The sequence below is a fragment of the Silurus meridionalis genome, chromosome 15, assembly GCF_014805685.1.
Source record: "Silurus meridionalis isolate SWU-2019-XX chromosome 15, ASM1480568v1, whole genome shotgun sequence".
Classification (NCBI taxonomy): Eukaryota; Metazoa; Chordata; class Actinopteri; order Siluriformes; family Siluridae; genus Silurus; species Silurus meridionalis.
Window position 1 is genome coordinate 4494313 of NC_060898.1, and position 23786 is coordinate 4518098.

Sequence of the window (23786 nt, forward strand, 5' to 3'; positions counted from 1 at the left end):
TTTAGACATTCAGCTATTTATCTTGGTCATATATTTTTATTTTGCCATTAGTTGAAAGAGAAATCGTGTTAGTCCGTGTCGCAGAGCCTTTTATGAACAGTTTCACTTTATTTATTAAGCGTCAAACGTATGTCGGGATAAACGTTCGTTCCCGTCATCGCTTAATGCACTCGCTCTAATACGTTAATGTGGTGCTTGACGTAAATCTTAGTTACTATAGCGACAGCAGGCGGATGGAAGCTAAAAGGATTAGAAGTCATATAGAAGGAGGCGGATTAGTAGCAGTAATGGTGATAGTGGGTGAAACTGTAGTTGTAGTAGTAGCAGGAGTTGATACTACTCATATTGGCAGTTGTAGCAATGGTTAGAATGCAAGAAACACCAGTAATAATCAAAATAGTGGTTTTAATACCTAATTCTAGTAGGCGCAGTAGTAGGAGAATATAGAATAGAATAGACTTTATTTGTCACATATACATTACAGCACAGTGAAATTGGGGTCTGAGCGCAGGGTCAACCATGACACGGCCCCCTTCTGGTGCACAGAGGGTTAGGGGTTCGAACCCCAGGTTATCCGATCAGTAACCCAGCAGCTTATCCACTGACCTACAAGAAGTAGAAGCAGTAGAAATAGCAGTATTACTAGTAATAGAAATGTGAGTCGTAATAAATGTAATAATAATAATATGTCTAGTAGAAATAGTAGCGTTAGTAATGTCAGTAGTACTAGAAGTAAAAGTAGTAGTATCGTATTTTCCGGACTATAACCCGCTATTTTTTCCCCACGTTTTGAACCCCGCGCCTTAAACAATGAAGCGGCTAATTTATGGATTTTTCCGGGTTTTTCCTGGTTTCACAAGCTTCATGCGGTACTGCATATGCATTGTATCCAGTGTAACATTGAAATGCCAGTGCATATGGTTATGAATAATGTATGTTGGTAGAACCTACTCAAGATATGGCTCAGAGCAGTGTAGTTGTACACACTTGTACAGTGCAAAGACCTCCTGTACCTTTTTATGTACAGCAGAGCAGAAGTGAGTCTTCTGCCAAAGGAGCGCCACAGTTTCATCAGTAGGTCATGGAGGGGATGCTGTTTATTTTCTAGAATGGCTGCCGAGTGTTGCATCACTAGCTACGACGCTTCCTCCGCAGCATACTGCAGCAAAGAATGTAATAACAGGAACTAGCTGTTTAAGACACTTACAAATGCAGCCATCCTCCTACAGTCCCACTGTCTGACCCCAGGGCTTCGATTGCCAGGAGTTTGGGTTTAAGGTGAAGAGATTGCTGTATGTAAAAGGTGATTTAGGTTCGCTATCTGACCCTATAACTAATTAGCCCTGTTTCCTGATGCGCCACAAAGGTCATGTCCGGATACAAAGCCCTAGTAGGACCATCACCTTGACTAGATATCAGACATTACATCCCGCAGCTTCTGAGCTTCCATTGAACACGAGGGAGTCGGAGCGTAAATGTGAACAGTTATATTAACCAGTTAACGAGACGAATCGACCGTCCTTTGTTTCAGAGCTCCATCGCAGCAGCAAACACGTCGGCTTTTATTTGTTGAGCCTCCCATTTTCCGAGGCTGTGATGTGACGGGTTCTTTTGTCCAGCAATTCTGCTTTGGTTCATTTCCTCCCATGTCCCTCGCCTTTTAAAGCTTAATCAGTGTAATTTGCTCTCCGCGTCTCTCCCCACGCAAAATTGGACGTCTGGCTCGATTAAACCTCGCGTCAATAGAGTCGCGGTCGCGTTAGATACCCGTTTCATCAGACCACGCGCACCTTTTCAGTTCTGCCATCTTTTTCATGTCTTTATTCCGCAAGTCATTTCGCGGGCGTTTGAAGCTGGGTTGCGAGAAAGAAGCTTCTTTTACGGGTTGATAAAACAGAACCGGGTTTTCATCCATTCATGGGTGAAACTCTTATCGGTGAAATCACACTCTTTATAGCGGCTGTGTTGGGCGACAATACACACCATAGACTAGAACAGGTTGTGCTGATGTACTGATGCCAGTGCTGAAAGTGGGATTTGCTTTGATTCTTTTAAACAATGTGTATGTTTATATAAGTATACGTATGTATATGTGATGCATCGATTTAACATATTTGTATAATAAAAAATGTAATGTATTATTTAATCATAATTTGTGGCCAATATTTGATATTTGGCTTGATTTCGCTTGATTGATTTTTCTCGCTAAATTGTTGCTCAAGCTTGAATAATCCCAACACTACGAAGACGGAGGCGTGTCCCAAAAGTCACATAGACTACAGATTAACATGGCAGAGGCAGAGCTGTAACTTTCTCAAACAGAACAGGAAAAGAACATCTGGTTTTATTTTTATTTTTATTTTTTTGCACTACAAAGGCCTGTTTGTGAAACAGCGTTGAATAGAATCAAACTAATAAAATCGAATCTTGTCGCGTCATATCGGTAGCTGCCTCATATGTAGCTTCAATGTATCATATTTTTGGCTATGCATCGAGATGCGAATTGAATCAGCTTTAGTTATAGAGTTTATACTTTTTTCCTGACTTTACTAACACCCTTGTAGGTAAAGGAGCATGAATCCATGGAAGCACAAACCAGTATCTAGTGGAACGTCTTCCAGGAAGAATGGAGGTTATTAGAAAGGCAAATCGGGACTAGATGTCGAATGGGGTGTTCGAAAAGCACATAAGAATTTTGTGTGTCCACACATGGTGTCCATATAGTGTGTTACTAATAATCTCAAGGTTATAGGGTTTTACCCAGTGAGCCTAGGATGACACTTTTTCTTCTTCTTTTTTTTCAGTAGTAGTAGTCATAGTATGTAGCAGTAGCACTTTCTATTACTTCTTACTACTCTTTTTTTTCTTCTACTAATACTCCTAGGGTTTGATTTAGTTTTATTCCTGCTTTTTCTAGCAAAAACTATTATCACTTCTACTCAGGATAGTTAATAGTCCTATGACTAATTCCCAAAACAACACCGACATGTTAAACGTTTTATTTTTTTCCCCCTTATCCCCAGGCTTCTTTATATGAGCGTGAAATAGCTTTATTGTTTGCGTTCTCATTCGCGCTCATCAATGAGCCAGAGGAAATAAAAATCCATTCAGAATTTGCGGTGCATCAGAAGAGTTTTGTGTGGATTTGATAAAGAGAAGCGCCACGAAGGACAAAGCGAGCCTTAAGCCAACATGGATTAGTTTACTGTGTACGGTCGAAACACATTTCCGCTCTTCTCATTACTGACGAACGCAATGATGCGAATCGGTACAGGTTTCTTGACTCTGAACGTGTGATTGCATCTAAGTTTCCTGGGCTGCGTTTACACTTGCAGATCGGATCAGTCAAATAGGACATGATACGCTTACGCTTAGCAACATCAACTCTCGTTTTTATCTGTATGTTTTTTCCGCACAATATTTAAATAAGTCTGCAGAAAAGGGCCCAGAGTCGACCCAGGGGGTGGGTTTTCTTTTAAAAACCATTTTCAGTCATGGGACATTTTTAGAAATCCTGCGAACGAGGAAGATCAGGAGGCTGCGATTAGTAAAAAGGTGGATAGTTTCCGCAAAATTAACGCTGTATTTGCGATGTACTCCGCCCTCGATTGTACCGCAAAACCGGACGGCGGTAGAAAGGAGGCGGGGTTTTGCGTGGGGTCGACCTGCGAATGCAGACACGACAGCTGGATTGCGTTTCCCTAACACTGAGTTCCCATCACAATGCGTCCTCGACTTTCTTTGGACCAGGACACGCGTATCAGGACACTTGTTTTTTCAACGCATATTTGGACAACATCCATATACAGTCATGTTGATACCAAGTGTAAACGCAGCCCTAGATATGATTTTCCACCGAGGTGGTATAAAGAACTTCCCCTAGATGTTCATATAGGGGAGTCCCTGGTTATCTTTAGGTGACTGTCAAAGACCTTCCTCTTCCTGAAACACTTGAATTAGCACTTTCCAAGTTTTCTTTGTAAAAATAAAGAGTTATAGTCTGATTTATATTAGGTTTGTAATCCAGTGTACCAGTGTGGATTTATTCATCGCTAGAGACTCAAAGCACTTTTGTACGTCGCTCTGGACACGGGCTAAATGCTAAATGCCGCAAATGTAAATTTGATATCAGGATATAGATTTTCTTTCTGAATCCCCGGCCCTGCAGTTCTGTTTACAAACCATGGCTTATCGAGAGTGAATATGAATGCGCTATTCATTCGTCACAGTATTTAAGGTTGCTCGTGTGCAACTTTGAAGAACATTGATTGAAATATTCATTGAGTAAAAATCGATTTATATTTGACACCATGGTAATTACCGTGACCCGGAGAATTATGCAGGTCATAAAACTTTGTACTTTCTTTTAATTGCAGTTTGGACTCAATACCAGACCCTCACCTGCTCTCAGTAGTGGAACTTTCATGCTTTTTGATTATACACATTTTTTTTTTTTTTTTTAATATATATATATATATATATATGTGTCCATTTGGGAATTACCAAAAGAATGAAAGAATAGGTGCTCTCGAAAGAGTCTTACAATAAACGTGTCCTTTTTTTCTAATGTCAAATCCACTGGAATATACAGGCACATTTTTCTTTAGGGGTTTTTTATGCTTGGAAATTAGATTTATTCCTTTTTTTTTTATAATTTTTGTGTGTGTATATACTTAGCAGCGATTTTTTTATTTATTATTTTTTTTTAAGCTACATATTATATAAAAAATTGTTTGATTTTTTTATATGGGGAAGAAAACACACTTGAAATTGTTTCATAATTAAAGTCTAATTAACATGGATATTAGTGCTAATTAACACTGGTCATTAGTGCTTTTATTACCCTATTTTTTTGTTATATATAAATGTGTTTGGGAATCAACAAAAAAATACACACTGTACAAAGGGTCTTCAATGACTCTTCCCTCACGTGAATATCCAGGCACGTTTGCTTTTATTGATTTTATTTTTCAAATGCTTGGAAACCAGTATTTTTTTTTTTTAATGAATCCTTCAAATGTACATGAAAGAAAAAAATCAGTAGTGTATCAGATCAGTCTGACCTACTTTCTTTTTCTTTCTCTTTAAAAATGGCTGTAAAGTGATTTGTTTTGACTTCTGAGAACATGCAGAAATGCAGGGAAAGGCACAAGACGAAGACCAGCAGCAGTTCATAACGTGTCTTAGGCAATAGAGTTTTAGAAAACACACACACCAGAGTTCGGGTTTAATACCCCAGATATTTTTAAACTATTCCAGAGTCATAAACAAGCAATTAGTTGAGGATTCTGGTCAAAGCAACTCCACTAGGAGACCTTTTTCCTCTCCTTTTCGTTACACTGTTCTTGATGGCTCTTCCGGTTGTAATGAAGCATTTGTTGATGAAGTAGCGTGCAGACTGCTTTCTCGGTTGCATCATTAATCTTCCCTGCAATAAATAATCAAGCTGTCGGGAAGCTTCCAGTCTCTTAATAAATCATCTTGGGTTTTTTTCCGGGTTTGTACGATCGAGACTCGTGAGGTTTGGCCCAAGTGAAATGCCCTGTCTAGTGGCTTTTAATGGAAAATGTTATGCATATGTTTCAAGGCTGATCCATATATTTTAGAGTAGTAAATGTGCAGCTTGTATAGCAGTAAAAAAAAAAACAGTCAGTCAACATACAGCCATAATTGTCTAAATAGCTGGCAATAAAAGTGAGTACACCCTAAGTGAACATGCCAAAACTGTCTGCAGTGTCAAGATCTCAAAATCTTGTGTGAGCACCATTGATATCCAGCACTGTCTTAATCCTCCTGGGCATGGAATTCACCAGAGCTGCACAGGTTGTTGCAGGGATCCTCTTCCACTCCTCTATAACGACATCACGGAGCTGCTGGTTGTTAGACAGGTGGCGCTTCTCTACCTTCGGATCCCCCCCACCGTTGCTCAATAGGGTTCGGGTCTGGAGACATACATGGCCTTCACCTTCTATGAATCACTGCATCATTCTGTATTTTAATTGTTCCTAACGAGCAAATGCAAACGCACGAAACTTATTAAACGTGACTAGAACCGAGCGCCCGAGACGCTCGTGCCGCCGCCGAGCTCGTTATTTACGCCACTAGTGCTGCTCTGTTACAAAAGCCTGCGAATCGCAACACACATGCACTTAGCCGTGCTTGACCAGATGCGGATTAAACCACTGCGATAAGCCTCGAACCAACATTCCCCTCAACATTGAACCCACTTTTTTTTTTAAGATTATGGAGGTATTACAGACCTACTACTACTGAATATGGCCGTTTTTCACTAGGACTGTTTCACTGATGATGTTGCCAGTTCCTCTAGGATATTCTGAAGCTTTATTTTCATGCTGTGGATTGCAAAGGGGCAATTTCTAAAAAATTTTCAATGGGAACATCAGTTGGGGAATTTTAGAAATATTCCAAGTTGGAAACGTGCAAAAAATGTATGGGAATGAATTAGAAATTTGTGGCAATTTATTTAAACTGTATCATATACGAACATATAAACCTTTTGATTGGACGTGAGCGGACATGCATGCAAACAAATACAGATAAAAAAAAAAGGCATTTCTGTCTTCGATGTAATGGTTAGTATAATTTTGTTGCACGACAGCTCGCACACACAGGAGGTTTCAGACATAAGTGTATGTAGCATTCATGTAATTCTACGTTATTTTGAGTGCAGGATTCAAGAAATGAGGCGTGTTGTGTTATGTTACGGAACAATGCACTGTGGGGGCGTGGCCTCAGTCTCCGTGCAGCAAGTGTGCTGTGTGCACGTGATTGAATTCAACCAAAATCGCATTCAATCTGGTTGTTTTAACCGAGATTATCCTGCATTTAAGTTCCCTGGTATATAGGCTAAACTGCTATTTTGTAAAATTCCCAGTTTATTCCTGTAAATCTCTGTGGAAATTTTCCAGTCTTGCAAATTTTGCAACCCTAGTTGTGGGTCATTTCCTCCCAGAATTTGGAAGATTTGACTACTACTATGTGGCTCTTCACGTGCTGTTTGGGAACCGTGGAGGCGGGAGGCAGGATTTTGAAAACTCTATAGGGCCTCTTTAGTTTTATCGTTCACATATATCTCTATACACACACACACACACACACACACACACACACACACACACACACACATCGCTCTGTACTGCTCAGCTTCCGCTTTTCCCTTTCACGCCTTTCTGTCTTCGGAGCTTGTATGAGTTTCCTCAGATTTCTCTGGTTTCCTCAAACTGCCTAAAATATAGTGTGAATGTTCAGGTTGGACATGTATGCAGTGAATTTTTGAACATCCAGTTCCACTTTTAAGTACCGATGATGATATTCACTTGTCTGGGTTTGTGATCCACTAAATTCTGGAGTGTGTTGTAGAGATTTGGGCTTATTTCGGGGTTAGTAAAGTCAGGTACTGATGAAGGTAAGGTGAGGAGGCCTGGAGTGAAGGAGCTGCCAGGCAGGAGAAAAACAGGAAGGCCAATGAGGAGGTTTATGGATTAGGTGAGGGGATTTTTGAAAGAGGAGGGTGTAAAGAACCGGGTGGTATGGAGACAGAGACAGGTTTTTTTTTTAGTGGTGGCAAAAAAAAAAAAAAAAACATTAATCAACTTAAATGCATCTGATGGGGTTCTGTAAATAAAGTCTTGTGTATATACTTACTTTACTTTCAGCCCCAAACCAAATCAAATCGCAAATCAGATCGCAAATGAGGTCTCTACTATACTCTACTCTACTGTGCTTTCTTTTCTTTTCTTTCTAAAACACCACCAGCTGCTGATCAAATCAAATCTCAGCTTTCATACCGTGGCAACAATTTAGATAAGAAGAAAAGCAAGAAAAACATTGTTCATCTACAGAAGCCAGTGAGCTGTGAGCGTCGTGACTCACTCGGTGTCCTTCTTCACCCCCACCCCCCCTTTCCTCCCCTCTGCTTTTTAATTACTGCTGGATTCTGTTCTCACAATATTTCACCTCAGGAAAGTGCCAGTGTTGCAGTGTCACTTAAAGTAGATTCAAAAAAACAAACAAAAAAACGAGGAAATAATATTATTAAGTCTGAGGGAAAGTACAAATTTATTTGAAATATGAAAACTGTACAATACCAGAAATTCATGTTCCTTCTTTATAGGATTGTCTCGTTCTTAGTCTCTCCGAGTATCTCAGAATAATGAAGGTCACACTTGGATTTTGACATTTATCCCGGGACGAGTGACGCTCTGTAAATGCGCGCACACGCCGCGGATCCTCCGAAAAGACGTGGTTCTGTTCGACAGCAGAACGTGACAGGGATTTGTGTACCGCTTGATACGGCCTTTCAGTGTGAGAGCGAGTAAGTGAGAAGGAAGGAAGCAGAAAGAGGTGGAGTATGAATGTCAGACACGGAGTGTATGAAGAAAGGGAGATGGAGTGAGTGAGAGTGACTGAGGGAATGCGAAAGAGAAGGTGAGCGAAAAAATAGAGAGAGATTTTGAGATCCTGAAAGAGAACCCAAAGAGGGTTCATGAAAGAGGGACCAAGTGAGAGAGACGGCTAGGAAAAGACTTGGAAGACAGACAATGAACTCATAAAAGAGAAGAAAACGGAGAGTGAAAGAGGAGAGAGAGAGAGATCATAAAAGAGAAACAGTGAAAGATGAGAGAGAGAGAGAGAGAGAGAGAGAGAGAGATCATGAAAAGAAAGTGGGGCAGAGTGATACTGGGGAGAGAAAGACTAAGATCATAAAACAGAAAGAGAGTAAGACCGAACGGAAGAGTGAGACAGAATGAAAGACTGGGGGGGGGGGGGGGGGAGAGACAGACAGACAGACAGACAGAATGGAAGAGTCTTTCTCTTTTTCATGAATCTCCATCTCAGAGAATAAAAGATGAGAGAGAAAGAAAGAGAGAGAGACTGAGATCCTGAAAGAGAATGAGACAGTGTCTGAAGAGTGAGGGAGAGAAGTGAGACATAGAGGGAGTGAAAGAGTGAGACAGAGAATTAAAGATTGGGACTATAAACGAGTTTTTTTTTTTTTTTTTTTTTTTTTAAATCCATTAAACAGGATTTTTTTTAGAGGGGTTGAGTCTCATACTGCCTACAGATCAATAGTCTCTCTGTTTATCTGTTTCTCTCTCTCTCTCCCTTTTTTTTTCTCTCTTTTCGACTTTCTCTTTCTGTCTTACACTCTTTGGGTTGAAGTACCTTCATTATTATTATGCATAGGATTATTATGGGTTTAGTCCAATACTGCCTGCAGATAAATACTCTGTCTGTCTGTCTCTTTTTCTGAAAACATAATACTATATATTATATCTATATTTATATTCCTAAAGTAGGTATTATACCTTTTTATAATTTCATCCTTAATTTTCAAGCACTTATTTGTTTTTATTATTAATGCAGAAATCTGTAAAAAAAAAAATTTTAAAACCTTCCACAAGAGGGCGTCTGATCATTCATTTAAGGGAACAAAAAAAAGAACTAGAGGAAGAATTGCGTGTAAATCCGAGTTGGAATGGAGAAGTGGTGTTGAAGTGCTGCTGTTTTGTAAGTGTGGGTTGGAAGTCGATCAGCACACAGCCTGCTGAAATAGACGTCGACACGGTGGGTGGCAGGAAGCGTGCAGCTTTTAAAGTGGACGACTTTCGGCGCACGTCAAACATCAATTAACGTGTCAGTGTTTCTTCGGATTTAGCCGAACAGCCTTGTCTTACTCTTACACGGCCTTGTCTGATGGATGTTCGAACGAGCGATATGGTCCGGAGAGTTCCAGCATGGACTTTAGATAATGGACTTGGGTTGCGCTTTCAAATTCCAGAACCGCCAAGCTACCGCTCCCAGGGCCCCTGAGCAAGGCCCTTAATCCTCAGCTTCTTCGTTGTGATTTTAATTTGCTTCGGGCCATGTTTACACGTAAAAGTTCTAATACGCTTTGGCCTTTTGTCCACACTGAGACGGCATTTTTATTCATTTATTTCATTTTTTGAAAACGAAGTAGATAAAATTGTGAAAAAATTTTTTTGCGTCACAGTGTGGACCTAGAAAATGGAGACTTTCGAAAACGATGAAGCATCTTTGGTAACGTGACGGTGTCTTTTCTTTGACAGTTCAAAAGAGCCGGAAAGTAAATAAAAGCCAGCCGGAGTGGCCTGGTGGAGCAGGGTGGGGTTGGTAAAGGTGCTAGTGGAGCAGGGTAGGGGAGCGTGGCCTGGTGGAGCAGGGTGGGGTTGGTAAAGGTGTTGGTGGAGCAGGGGAACGTGGCCTGGTGGAGCAGGGTGCTGTTGGTAAAGGTGCTAGTGGAGCAGGGTAGGGGAGCGTTGCCTGGTGGAGCAGGGTGGGGTTAGTGAAGGTGCTGGTGGAGCAGGGTAGGGGAACGTGGCCTGGTGGAGCAGGGTGGGGTTGGTAAAGGTGCTAGTGGAGCAGGGTAGGGGAGCGTGGCCTGGTGGGGTTGGTGAAGGTGCTGGTGGAGCAGGGTAGGGGAGCGTGGCCTGGTGGAGTAGGGTGGGGTTGGTGAAGGTGCTGGTGGAGCAGGGTAGGGGAGCGTGGCCTGGTGGAGTAGGGTGGGGTTGGTGAAGGTGCTGGTGGAGCAGGGTAGGGAAGCGTGGCCTGGTGGGGCATGGTGGGGTTGGTAAAGGTTTTCCTTTTTTCGCTTTTTGGTTTTCCTTCTTTTAATTTTTTTTTATTACTGCTTTTGTTCTTTTAATTTTTTGTCATAGTTTTTGTTCTTCTGCATCTCCTTGTTTATCTTTTTCTCTTCTTCTTTGTTTGTTTCGTGTTCTTTTTCGCTTCTTGCTCTTCTCTTTTTTCCCTTTTCCTCTTTTTGTCCTTTCTTCTCCTCTTCATTTTCTGCTCATTTTTCTTCTCCTTCCTTCACCTCGCTTAACCATTTCCATCCTTACACAAACCTTTATACTTCCTTTAGGATGTATGTGAGCTAAAAAAAAAAAAAAAAAAAAGGCCAACGCAATATGGCATTAATGCACTTTTAATGACTTGCTCAGAAAATCCACTGGAAAGTGGAATAAAATAAAAGGCAGAACCAAACGATCAGCAGCTCTAAAGTGCCTCTGTAATTCTGAGCAGCCAAATCGCTTTCCTTCTACTGTAAGTCGTCGAAGAAAGTATTTCCTTATCTTTTTTTTTTTGCTTGTTTTTTTGGTCGTGACCCATCGCATTCTAACATCTCGTATCCGCGGCGGCATTTCTCTTATATGAAACCGTTCCGATTAGTGACATAACTGCTGACTCACGCTCTCCTGCCTCCTACTCTGTAGGTCTCTCCAGCGCTCTTTCTTCACGACCTTGCACAAAGTTCAGCCACTGGCGGCACAATTCTCGATGTTGGACCACACAAGTTAACGGCCGCTTGGCATTTATACCTGGCGCTGGAATCATTAGAACGACCTTGCGCATGTTTTTCTCTCGTGTTCACACGAGCGATTACGCAACAGCCGTCTAAGCGAATTGACCAGAAAAGGGATATTTATCCGCCGCTCGGACCAGGCGGGGAGGAAACAGTGGGACATACGTAAACCCTGAATCAGAACCGAATGAAGGAACATGTCTGGGAGAAAATTATCCCTTATTTTGAGTTTAACCATGGATTTAATACAGTGTGGGGTTTAACGTACACCAGTGGCATGTGGACAGCGGGATAAAGAAGAAATCTAGGGACATTGGACAAAGCAGGACATTGCAGGGCATGTTGATATTTAGAGGGCCAAACCATGGTGTCTCTTCTTCGTCGTCTTCTTCTTCTTCTTCTTCTTCTGTTGCTGATGCTTCTCCCTTTTCACCTGTGTTTTTGTTTTGCCCCCTCGTGTCTTGTTCTTTTTCTCCTTCTTTGTCGTCTTTTTTTTTTCCTTGTTCCCTTTTTAATTTCTTCTTCTTCATATTGTTCCTTATCCTTTCCACATCTTCCATGTCTTTCTCTTCTTTTCCTTTTGTTTTCTCCTATTCTTCATTTTGCTTTTTCTTGTTCCTCTTCTTCATCGTTCTGTTCTTGTTCTTTTCCTCTTCCTTTTTTTTCTTCCACTTTTCTTTCCTCTTTTTCCTCTTTCCTTCATCATCTTGTTTTTCTTCTTATATGTCTTGTTGTTCTTGTTCGTTTTATTCTTCCCATTTTGCTTCTCTTTTGGCTTTTCTTGTTCTCCTTGTTTTCCTTTTTCCTCTTCTTTTGTTCTCGTTCCTTTCTTCTTCTCCTTCTTGTCCTTCCTTTAATTTTTCCCTGCTTTATCCAATCCATTGTTTTTTTTTCCTACAACGTCTTCTTGTTTCTTCTCTTCATGTTCATTTTTCTTTTCTTATTTTTTTGTCTTTTTATTTCCCTTTCTGTTTCAAATTTTTCCTCTTCTTTGTCTTTTTCTTCTTAAACTTCTTGTACTACTTGTTGTTTCCTCTTTATTTTTATTCTCTTTGCACATCTTACTCTATTGTTTTTTCTTCTTATATGTCTTGTTGTTCTTGTTCGTTTTATTCTTCCCATTTTGCTTCTCTTTTGGCTTTTCTTGTTCTCCTTGTTTTCCTTTTTCCTCTTCTTTTGTTCTCGTTCCTTTCTTCTTCTCCTTCTTGTCCTTCCTTTAATTTTTCCCTGCTTTATCCAATCCATTGTTTTTTTTTCCTACAACGTCTTCTTGTTTCTTCTCTTCATGTTCATTTTTCTTTTCTTATTTTTTTGTCTTTTTATTTCCCTTTCTGTTTCAAATTTTTCCTCTTCTTTGTCTTTTTCTTCTTAAACTTCTTGTACTACTTGTTGTTTCCTCTTTATTTTTATTCTCTTTGCACATCTTACTCTATTGTTTTTTTCTTCTTTCTCCTGTTTGTCTTCTTCTTGTTCTTCTACTTTTTCTTTGTCTTCTTTTTATTCTCTTTCAGAGGTATTTAAAGTATTTGTGCAACAATGGTTGTTAACAACTACTATTTATTTTCTCTCTCAAATGTAAAAAGATGTAAAGGAAGAAAGGGAGCCATCTTTATTGGAAGCACCTTTAACAGGAGCATTTACATTTATGGTATTTGGCAGATCCAATTCTCATTCATACAGCTGAGCAGTTAAGGGGGTTGCGGTTAAGATAAAGTTGATTCTGCAAATGTGAACAGAACGTTGGTCAATACCGTATCCAAAATATTAGTTCCAGAACTGTTGCATAAAAGCGGTATTGTACTCGCAGTCATACAAATTTTGTATCTCGGCTTTGTGCTTAAACCACCCCCAAAGCCATGAAGATATCAAGTAAAGCCTCGCTCTTGCTTATGCTTTAGGCTTCATTATAAAAGCAGCCTTACAATGGAATCCTTGCGACTAGTCACAGACTGTTTTTGTATCCAGCATGCAGTTATTTGTGCTGCGTGATTTTGGTTTTTTTTTTGCAGATGCATTGCATGACTCTTGTGCTGTTTTTATTCTCTTTTTTAGGGCTCTGCAGTCCACAAGGACGACAGCACTGCAAACTGTTCCTCTGAAAAGCAGTCTAATGAGGGCAAACTCATTAAAGGTAAGGTTGGGTCATTGTGTCTCTATGAATTTGAGCTCTGGGACCAAGTAGTCCGAAAGAAATTAAATATGTAAAAAAAAAAAAAAAAAAAGAAAACCACATTGCAGCAATTAGTCTTCTAATCATTGTTGCTCCTGAAAGTGGTGAGCCGGGAATCGTGGTGCAGTGTTTTCACTCGTTCTGGTGTCTCCAGGCCCTAATGATCCTGTCTTCAACCCTAATGACCATCAGCACTAGATGAGTTTCCTGCCCTGGGAGGAAGGGGTGGGGGTGATGGTGGCTGGTTTAATGTCTATAACAAAGTGAAACAGATCAGAATTGACTTCCGACCTCTGCTCGTCTTGTTTTCCCCCCCAGCGTCGTTTGCCCCAATCTGCTTTGCCATCAAGTCCAAAGAGAACGACATGCTGCCTCTGGAAAAGAACCGCGTACGTTTGGACGATGACTCCGACGAGGACAAGGGGAAAGAGGAAGGGCAGGAGGGGGTGGAGCCAAACATGGCTCGGGCGGAGCAACACAGTGAGGGTCCTCCTCTACCGCCTGAGGAGAAAAAGCCTCCTCTGTCACAGGAAGAGCTGGAGGCCAAGCAAGGTGGTGTGACCGCAAAGCAGTTTTCTTGCTTTTATAGTTTGGGCAATAATACATTTTCTCTGTCTGTCTGTCTGTCTGTCCGTCCATTATTTATACTACAATTCTTTTGAAGCAGTGCTATGAATTGGTGCAACTCAAACATAGAGAAGCATGATGGTGGAAGATTTGCTCATCAGCAGTGTCTGGGAAACAGGGCAGGGTTCAGGGCAAGATGGATGGACATAAGCATTTCCCCCCCCAACTCATTCTTGGTTGTATAAGCTAATAAAAAGAAAGTGGACAGGACTAAATGCATTTACATTTATGGCATTTGGCAGGCGCCCTTATAAGGAGTGACTTACAACCAGTGGTGAAGTACACAAACCATGTACTTGAATTAAAGTAGAAATGTATTTAAGTATCCAAAATACTATGATGTTCTTATTATAATTTTTTTAATCACAAGACTCTGTTTAATCAATTCAGTTTATGTGAAAAGACTCTCAGCACATCAGTCTATTAATAGAATTATATTAATGATTCAAACAGTGACATCTTTTACTAACATCATGAGCCCAAAACCGTCTTTTCAGCAACTTAAAAAAAAAAAAAAGATCACGCAAGTAAGGCCATGGGTTTTGAGGCAAATCAGAGTCAGGAGTTTCTTCCATCATTTGTTCTGCTTGCTGTTGAACTGAGGATGAACTAAGTTGGTAATAAGTAGATGCCACCAAGCGCCGAACAAAACAGAGCGCTCGATCGCCTTTTGCTGCATGTTTGACCAGTTAAGTTTTTATCCGCTCCCAAATAAAAAGAAATGACTGATATCGCAAAATGTAGTTGAGTAAAAAGATATTTGAAATTTAGTGGAGTTTACAGTAAAAGTCTCGCCAAATGGAAATACTTCAGAAACGTACACGAAAAAAAGCTGCACAAATACAGTAACGAATTACATTTACGCACAAGGACCCAACAGTGGCAGTTTGCCGGTGCTTGAAATTGTGACCTTCCGATCCAATGCCTTAACCACTGAGCTGCCACCTAAATATTAAATAGCGATTACATTCCTCAAAAAAAATTCTTATAGTCCAAAGATATTTCCCGCTCAGAAATATTAGAACATTCAGTAATATACAGCATGTTGCACTTAGCATGTTGCTGTAGCATCAAAATATCGTTTGAAAGGGACGCAGTGTGAGTATCAGGCTACTTCTGGTACCAGTGCAACAAATGGAGCAAAATTGAAGAAAGCCTTCTATGAGGTAGTAAACTCAGATCAGAGTATAATATGTTTGCGGTCTTAATTGACAGTTTACGTAAAGTATTTGCTCGACCGCGTTTTCAGTTCGCATATCTAACAGCCCATGTGTTTGGAAATCCCTCAACTGCTTCCGCTCCACAATTGTCTGACACACGTCGCACATTAACCAGCACATTTCCCTCTAATCTGTCGACATAATGGGGTGTAAACTGCGCGACCAAACGCAGACGAGCGGCACCTCGTATCCGGATTCCTATACCTTCATGAAAAAACTCAAAATACAGACAAGTAGGGATTTATATTTTCTTAACAGTAGTTCATTAACATTGAAATGAAGCATGGGATATAAGTTTTTGAATGGTTTTGTAGATTATTTTAAATAAATGCCTTTCACCCTAAATTTGATTGAGGAACACCAGAGACTCTGCTAAAGCTAAGTAATATTTAAACACTAGCTAGCATAAAAGCTCTGTTATGGATTGTTGTGTCAGTTGTCAATTGATATGATATGCCTGTAATGTGAATTTGTCATAATTATGGCTTATATTACCCAATTTGGAATGAACATTTCAATGTAATCGAGCCGATTTCCCTCCTCGGAAATAGCTGTTTCTTCATATGAATCAGGGTTAAGCGAATTTTTTTTTTAAGCAAACTGTTGTTCATTTGCTAATACGATCTGGATGAAACCTGTACAGCAGTGAAGTTTTGTTAGCTAACAGCTTGGGGTTTTTTGTTACATTCTTTCCTGGTGGATTTAAACTATATTAACCAGCCGTTGGGAAGTTGCTAGTTGATATTCGACGTAGTTGAGAAAACACAGGATTCAAAAGCACTTAGCTATACAAAACAGCAAAAATTGAAATAATAGCATAAACCCCCCTAACCCTCTTTTTGTAGGGACACATTTGCAAAATAGTATGGAACCAGTACCGATCATGTAATCTTGAAAACGTTGTTCACAATGTAACCGTAAACACACTTCTTATAACGTTTCAGCTTTTCTTTGTTTATTTCTATACATTATGCTTTACATGGGTCCAGCCAAATGTGGTTCTTCCCCAAACTGTTCCCACTAATTCTGTTCCCCAGGCTGTTTTTTGTTTTTTGGGAAGGTGACCATACCTTCTAGTGTGTTATAACCATAGTCCACTATTGGGACATAAACTGTTCCCACAAAGTTGGAGTTCCACACGTGTAATGGCAAAGCATCCAATGGAATCCGATACATTTTCCCTTCACTTGAACTACGTGACCCAACCTGTTTCAGGATGACTATGTCCTGCACACACTCCGAGCTCCTTGATTTTTACATTGTTTGGATTCAAAGATCTTGAGTAGCCTGCTCTCGAGCTCTGGCCTCAACCCTATTAAACACCTTTGGAATGAATTGGAACACTGACTGCACCCCAGGCCTCCTCACCTCACCTCAGCTATCAGTAGGTATCAGACTTTGTAACACCACAATCTCTCCCCAAGCACACTCCGAAATCTAGTGGAACATCATCTCTGAAGAGTGGAGGGATTTATAATAGTAAATGGGGACTAAATGTGGGCTGGGATTTCCAAAAAATTGCGTATACAGAGAGGTTTAGAGTAAAGAAAAGAACTCTCGGCGTACTTAAAAACCAGACTGAAATCATTTGTTGGTCTGCCTCAGATAAAGCACATAAAACAGCAGCACTTTTTAGGTGTTTGTTCATGTTGTGTGGAAGAAAAAAGGGATCATTTTGAGACGAGGCGTATAACACAGGTTTCTTCACCTACCCTATAGTTTTGGGCTCCACACAGTTTACTTGGAAGGAGGAAATTGGGGATAAATTTGCGGTGCTCGCCAGAATCTTCAGCAATCAGCGACCCCAAAACTGTAATTCAGTGAAAATGCCTTACTCGGTGTTGAAGAGAAGAGTCTGGTAGCTACCATGAATGATGCAACGTAGCACTGTCGGCGTAATTGCTGTCCAGGACTTGACCACTTTCAAGCCTTGATTTCTTTTTTTTTTTTTTTTCTTATTTTTTCATTCAGGTGTGATTTCATGCTTTTTTTCTGACCGTGAAGTTATATGAGCTTAATGTCAATTCTTTAATTACAGACCGAGCTTTTCACAGAGGGATAAGAAAGCGTACATGGAGGTCATCAAGCCTTATTTTGCTTTGTAATGAATTTCTGTTCTCGGAAAAGGACTATGGTGATTTAGAACTAACTGGAAACCTACTGCCGTTTAATTCAGCTGCATTGAACCATACTGAAATAATTAATCAGCATCATATAGAGCAATCAAGGACTTCACAGGATTTTATTTAACACTCTATCTCTATCGCTCATTCGTACATACAGTATAGGGACAAAATTGTTTGTGGACACCTGACCATAAGATTCGTATGCCATTATTGAAAAATCCCATTTCACATTTAGTCCCCATTTGCTGTTCGAATAACACACAAGCATATATGATATACATATTTATCTCTATATCAATCATCTGTTTACTTAAAGCAACTAAATCAGATCTTCTTTCCGAAAATTGTTTAGGGCTTCATCGAATGAGTATATAAAACTTTATAAAACCCAAATTCAGGGTATTTATGTAAAAAAGTGTACTATAACAAATGCAAAAGCAACATATCGAGTTCAACTGGCTTTAATTTTGACATTTTATAGAGTATTGTAGCTGCTTGTTGAGTACATGGGAAATTTCTCCTTGAAAAAAAAAATCACTCATGCTGCGTTGTTTGTTTCTGGAAAAAAACAAAAAAACCCTGAATTTTAGAATGCAAGATGAAGCAATTTGTGTAAATCACCATTCGTATTGTTTTTAATGATGATTGCAGATGGCAAGTTGACAACCACGCTTAGAAAAATCTATATAAAATGCAATGTTGTTTTTGCAGGTTTTGTTATGAACAATACGCAGACATATTGTTATAGATGTAAGCATCTAGAATATATAATTACTTTGATTATATATTATATACGCTGTCTCGTGCGAGCCGATCGCCCAACCTGATGCTCGCGAGTCACGCCAGAACAGATCCAGTGCGACTGTTTTGAAGTTAACAGTTTACACAATAGCAGTTTATTAAACACTACAATTTTTACATGATTAGAATTATACCATTTTTGCTTACCCCGTTACACCAGTGTGTTGCTTTTTGTTTTTTTTCCACATGCTCGTGCATCACTGTGGTACATCCATCCCACCCAAGCTCAGCTTTGAATAACTTGCAGGTTGCAGTCTTCTTTGTTGCGTTTAACGCTTTGGATGACTTTCCTGCTGCCGGTTGACCCTGTACTCTTCGCCCTTTCGTGAGTGGCCGTGTTACCCTGCCGTCATTCCAACCGGTAACTTGAGCAGCCCAACTAATCAGTTGACAATTAATTTAATTATCAAATACAATATCAAGTACATATTTAACCCATTTGCGCCATTTTCCCCGAAACACATCCTTCTTTAAATTAACAAAATAAAAACAACAATCTTTTCCGTCATATTAATCTCCATGGTCACATCTATCCAGTTGTGATCGAATATATCTAGAGTTGCTGACCTGCTTTTTGACATGTCCTCCTTGCCCGACAATGCATTTAATAAAACGTCAGCGCGTACTTGTGATGCCCGTGATCAGACCATCAGCGAGAGTGATTTATGTTCGTCCTGTTTAATCAAGGGAAAGTTTATATCAGGGTTAAGGGACAGGAAGGACACGTTGATGGACGTTTTACTCTCCACAGAATGAGCCATGCTTGTCATTCGTGGAGTCTGCTTTGAGATCAGGTCCTGTTTGAGCTTCTGTAGGCTAATGCGTAGCATGCTTCAACGACAAATTCTCCCTAGCGAACGAGGTATTTTAAGCTTTTTATTTTTGTTAAAAAGTGTGGGCGCAAAAACACGGTAATAAGGTACAGCGCCTGTCAAAAGTTCCTTTTATTTATACGCAACAAACTAAGATAAAGGAGAAAGAATTAGACGGTGAATGAGTGGAACAAGGTTCTATGGAGAATCCAAATCTCTAACAGAAAAACGTATGTAAGATGGAGAACAGGAGAGATAATGCTAGCAGACTGCCTCACCCTCACAATCAAACATGGAGGTGGACACTTGATGGTTTGGGGTTGTTTTGGAGCAGGGAAGCTTGGAGATCATTCTGGGCGAAAGGAACCAACTTGACTACCAGTCCATACTTCAGCGCCATTCAATTCCATCCGGACTGCAGCTAATTGGAACTTCACCATACAGTTGGATGGATTATCTATCATTGGAATGGCCTGCCCAGTTACCAAACTGCTCTGGGATTAACTGGATCACAAGGTTAGAAGTGAAGAACGCCTTCGGCAAGTTTTCCAAGGGCCATGGCAAAGACTAGGCGTTTCCAAACCTGCCAGATTATTTCAGTGACCAAATATGATAGAGACAAGTCTTGCTTTAGTAACTGAGGCCCTTTGGTGTAGCTTTATGTGGTGCTCTTGCTCTCGACAAGCTTCTCCTACACGCTAGAACAATATGTAATTGAAGATTTGTTTGTATCTCTGTTTCCTCAACCATAAACGAAAGTTCCTAGTTCCTGCTGAAAGAACACACCCAACAGTAGGATGCAGCCACCACCGTGCTTTACTTCAACGACTGTTAAACAAGTCACCTGACAATCGTGGCATCTTTTAGATATCCACCTCAGGTACCGGCTTCAAGGATTGGGTACAAATCCTTCATTGCGGAAGACACAGTGACCGTTGCTACGCTTAGAACTGTGATTATAGCGCTTTGATGACAACCCCTTGTGTCAGCGCGCATTCATTAAGCATAAATTAGCCGCGGCTTTCAATCACACTGTAAAACCGAGCAGCTGTGAGCATCTCGAAATCCATGCGACAGACAAAATAACGCCAGATTGGAAATAATTGGACAGATTTTTTTAACAGGGTGTTAAGAATATAAAGCTGTTTGTTTTTTTGTTTTTTTTTGGTTTTTTTTCTCCTCCCCGGTTTGGTTTGTGGTGTCTCAACTGTGTCAAAATATCGATTGCATTACTACATTGTGTGTGTGTGTGTGTGTGTATATGTGGGTACAACCATATCGTATTAGAGTATTTCTAAAATTGCGTACACTTTTCTCACCGTTTCATTTAGTAGACCGAGTCGTTTTTTTCAACCTGAACTGACTTTCATTGTGTGGTTCAGATTGTAAATTGTTGGCTAAAGAAACGTGGGGCCGGTTAGACTACAAAAAGCCAAGACTTCATACAGCGAATACCGCATAGGGAGCGTGGAATAGACGGCAGCACAGTTCGGTCAGTGGCATTCTGGGATACTCCATGTGGATATCGGTTGGCTCGAAGCGTCCTATTCCGTATCGATTGGCTGTGAAAGGATCACAGAGCCCTGGTGTGATTATCGGCGCCAGGATTGAGCAAAGAGCACTTTTTCTGTTTTCGTGACTCTTTTCGGAGCTTTTGCACTACTTCCCAAATACAAGAGGGTTTTTACTTTTCTCAGGACTGCTTCAGCAGACTCGACTTCAGACATCAGTGCTGTCTGACATATTGTAACTTCTTGATGTGGGATTTGAAGGATAAACAAAAATAGACAGGTAGACATAAGCATTGCAGATGAATGCTTGGTCTGCGTGGACCTTGGGTTGAATTCTTTACATCATGGTCACATGAACATGGGAAGACAAACGTTTTTTACAGTCAATAAAGGGATCATTCCGCAAATTTACAGTCTATAAAGGGATCATTCCAACGCAGATTCTTGTCTCATATCCGGGGGCGTTCAATTCAAACCGGGACTATTAAGTTTATAAAATGAAAGAACAAAGTTCAAGACATCGACGCTGCATTTATTTTTTGACAAACTCCCCTGCTACAGTTAGACACTTGTCCCAGTGTTTAAGAAACACCTGTAAAGATTCAGCATCAAAAGATTTGCCGCTCCCCCTGAACCAGAATGCTGGGAACCACCACGAGTGGGATCATCACTGACAGACCGACTGCTATCTTTAAAACGTTTAAACACTGTCGTCTGCCATCTTGCTTAACGTCTCTGGACTGGCCCGCGACGTGTGCACCGCCCATCAGCAGTCACGACTGCGTGTAGTACCGTCAGCGCCTATTTTTTATACCTGTAAAAGAATGCCCCATGTGTAACACAGATCTCCAAAAACTCTGGTCAAGAAAAACCTGGCAGCTTTAAGACTGAGGAGATTTGCATAATTTGAATTGGAAGCCTCCAAATTTAATTAGCCCAATCTGAACAGGAAGCTTAGAAACTTTCATTTGCATAATCTGAATGGGAAAAGCAGGAAAACCATCAGCTCTCTGTATTTGCATAACTTTGTAATATTTTATGCACATTTCCTAGATTTTTCATTAATTTTAAAACCATGTGCATATGTATATATTTTCCCCCCATACTGTAGTACCTTTTAAAAAGTTTTTTTTTCTTCCTTCTTGACTCGAGTTATAAACCTGTCTTCTTTAATTGTACTATTTAAAAATAAATAAATAAATTATTTCAGTGAAATATGCACAAATACTTTCACATATATAGTTAAACATTTTTTTTTACTAGACGCTAGATCCGAGGGACACCCCCCACCCCAATTCCATTTAGCATTTAGAATTGGTTCAGATGTTTCGTTCGTCCCAGATCTTGCTCCAGCTTGTATCATGCTCTATTTGCAAAACCGAGGAGCATAAGTCACTTTGAAAAGTTTGTTATATATATTATAAATGATAAAAATGCAGCACTTTGACAGAATCTTGGAGTCCTAGATGAAGACGGAACGTACCACTGCGCACCAGGCGTCTTCCAAAATAACTGTCCTTTTGTCATTTTCTTTTTGTCCAGGAGATATTAAGGAGCTCTACTACTGCTCAAAAACAGTATACACTTTACTGTGCCTGTAAATATGTCATATGCACACCGTTCCGCCCAGCTGAGCACGGCGAGCAGACGGGTCGTCTTTCGTCTCAGCTTATTTGAAAAGGTCATCCAATCTTCCGACTAGATAACACCTTTCCACAAGACAGCGCCGCTTCGGCTGAGCTCCACAAATTACCCAGAGTCCTTAATAGTGTTTGTTCTCCACCGCCATGCAAGCCATGTGATACTCGAGAACCCGTGCTGGATTTGGTTAGCAGTCTCACCCAGGTATCGCGCAAGTCTCACCAGGTGGAACTATAAATAGGGCGGACCATCGATTGATCAAACAGTTAGAAGGGAGACCTGATTAATGTCTTCAGCTGAAATTGCTTCTCTACCGGCAGAGGAATCCTCAGCAGTAGGCAAGACTAATCCGACAGAGCCATTAGGAAGAGTCAGAAAGATCAGAATCAACATAGACAAAGGTGATGGAGACTAGTCTTGCTTCAGTAATCGCAGCTAAATGTGGTTCTTTCATATATAGAGCCAAATTATTTCGGTAACATTCACACAAGGTTTGGAAACCTTACGTTTTGTCATGACTCTTGGTAGTGTTTGAAATAGTTATTTTCTCTCAGATTTCCTTTTGGCTATATATATATATATATATATATATATTAGTTCCTTTTATGGCCTACATTCTGTTCTGTCAAATTCATTGATGGATAATTAGATGTTCTCCTGGTACATGGACTGACGAGTTACCTGTATGAGGTGGGCCAGTTATTGATGAAGGCTTTGAATGTCGTATCATTATATATGTGATACAGATGGTTGTGCCAAAATTTCAATATACTGTACCAAAAGAGGGAAAAAACAATCAATAACATTGTTTATAATTTTAGATAAAGCTCCTGTATAGTACCTGATCCCAAATTTTGCCCAAAAACCTGCTGGAGTAGGATAAAGTTACTGTAATGGCATGAAATTGGGTCTACAAAGAGTTAGCAAGTTAGCAAGGCTGATGTTTTGCTACAAGATAATACACCAGTCAAAATTGTTACGTTTAAACCAACATTATATGTGTAAATATACCTGGGCACATGCCAATTGCATCTTGCGATACATGAGAGTTTCATAAAACGTCCGAAGCAAACAATTGTCGTTAACATCATTGTATGGGGTCCAAATGAACACCACAGCCACAAACTGATCTACTGTATCTAATGTACAACAAGCCCCTTGTGGCTTTTTAGGGCTGTGCATAGTTTTGAGCATGTAATTTAAATACTTTTCATCTTCCCATGGCCACCGATTTGTCGACTATCATTTATTTTCTAATGTGAACATTCAAATAATAATAATAAAGTACAAAATTATTCAGCAGGCACTCAGCCATCCACCAGTGACCTGATGTTAAGGACCAAAAGGCTGTTTTTCTTTTATGAGTCGTTTTTACAAAACTGCTGTTAGGGACATGTCAGAGCAAGTCTTGCAATTTGTCCTGTTTTTCTGTCCACCCCTGTCTGTTTCTCCACACCTTCCCTCTTTTGTGAGATTTGTGTGTTTTTTCGCTTACCTATACCCTTCCCACTGCGTTTAATATAACCCCGCT

General features: G+C 40.2%; 1 protein-coding gene across 1 annotated transcript in view; it reads left to right on the forward strand.

The window, feature by feature from the left end:
* The window catches only part of LOC124397819 (splicing factor SWAP), a 106937-nt gene that overhangs the window by 27114 nt on the left and 56037 nt on the right, over positions 1 to 23786 (forward strand). Inside the window, exons 11-12 of the mRNA XM_046867636.1 lie at positions 13400 to 13478; positions 13836 to 14069. Of these exons, the coding sequence (XP_046723592.1) occupies positions 13400 to 13478; positions 13836 to 14069 (313 nt within the window). The remainder of the gene's footprint in view (positions 1 to 13399; positions 13479 to 13835; positions 14070 to 23786) is intronic.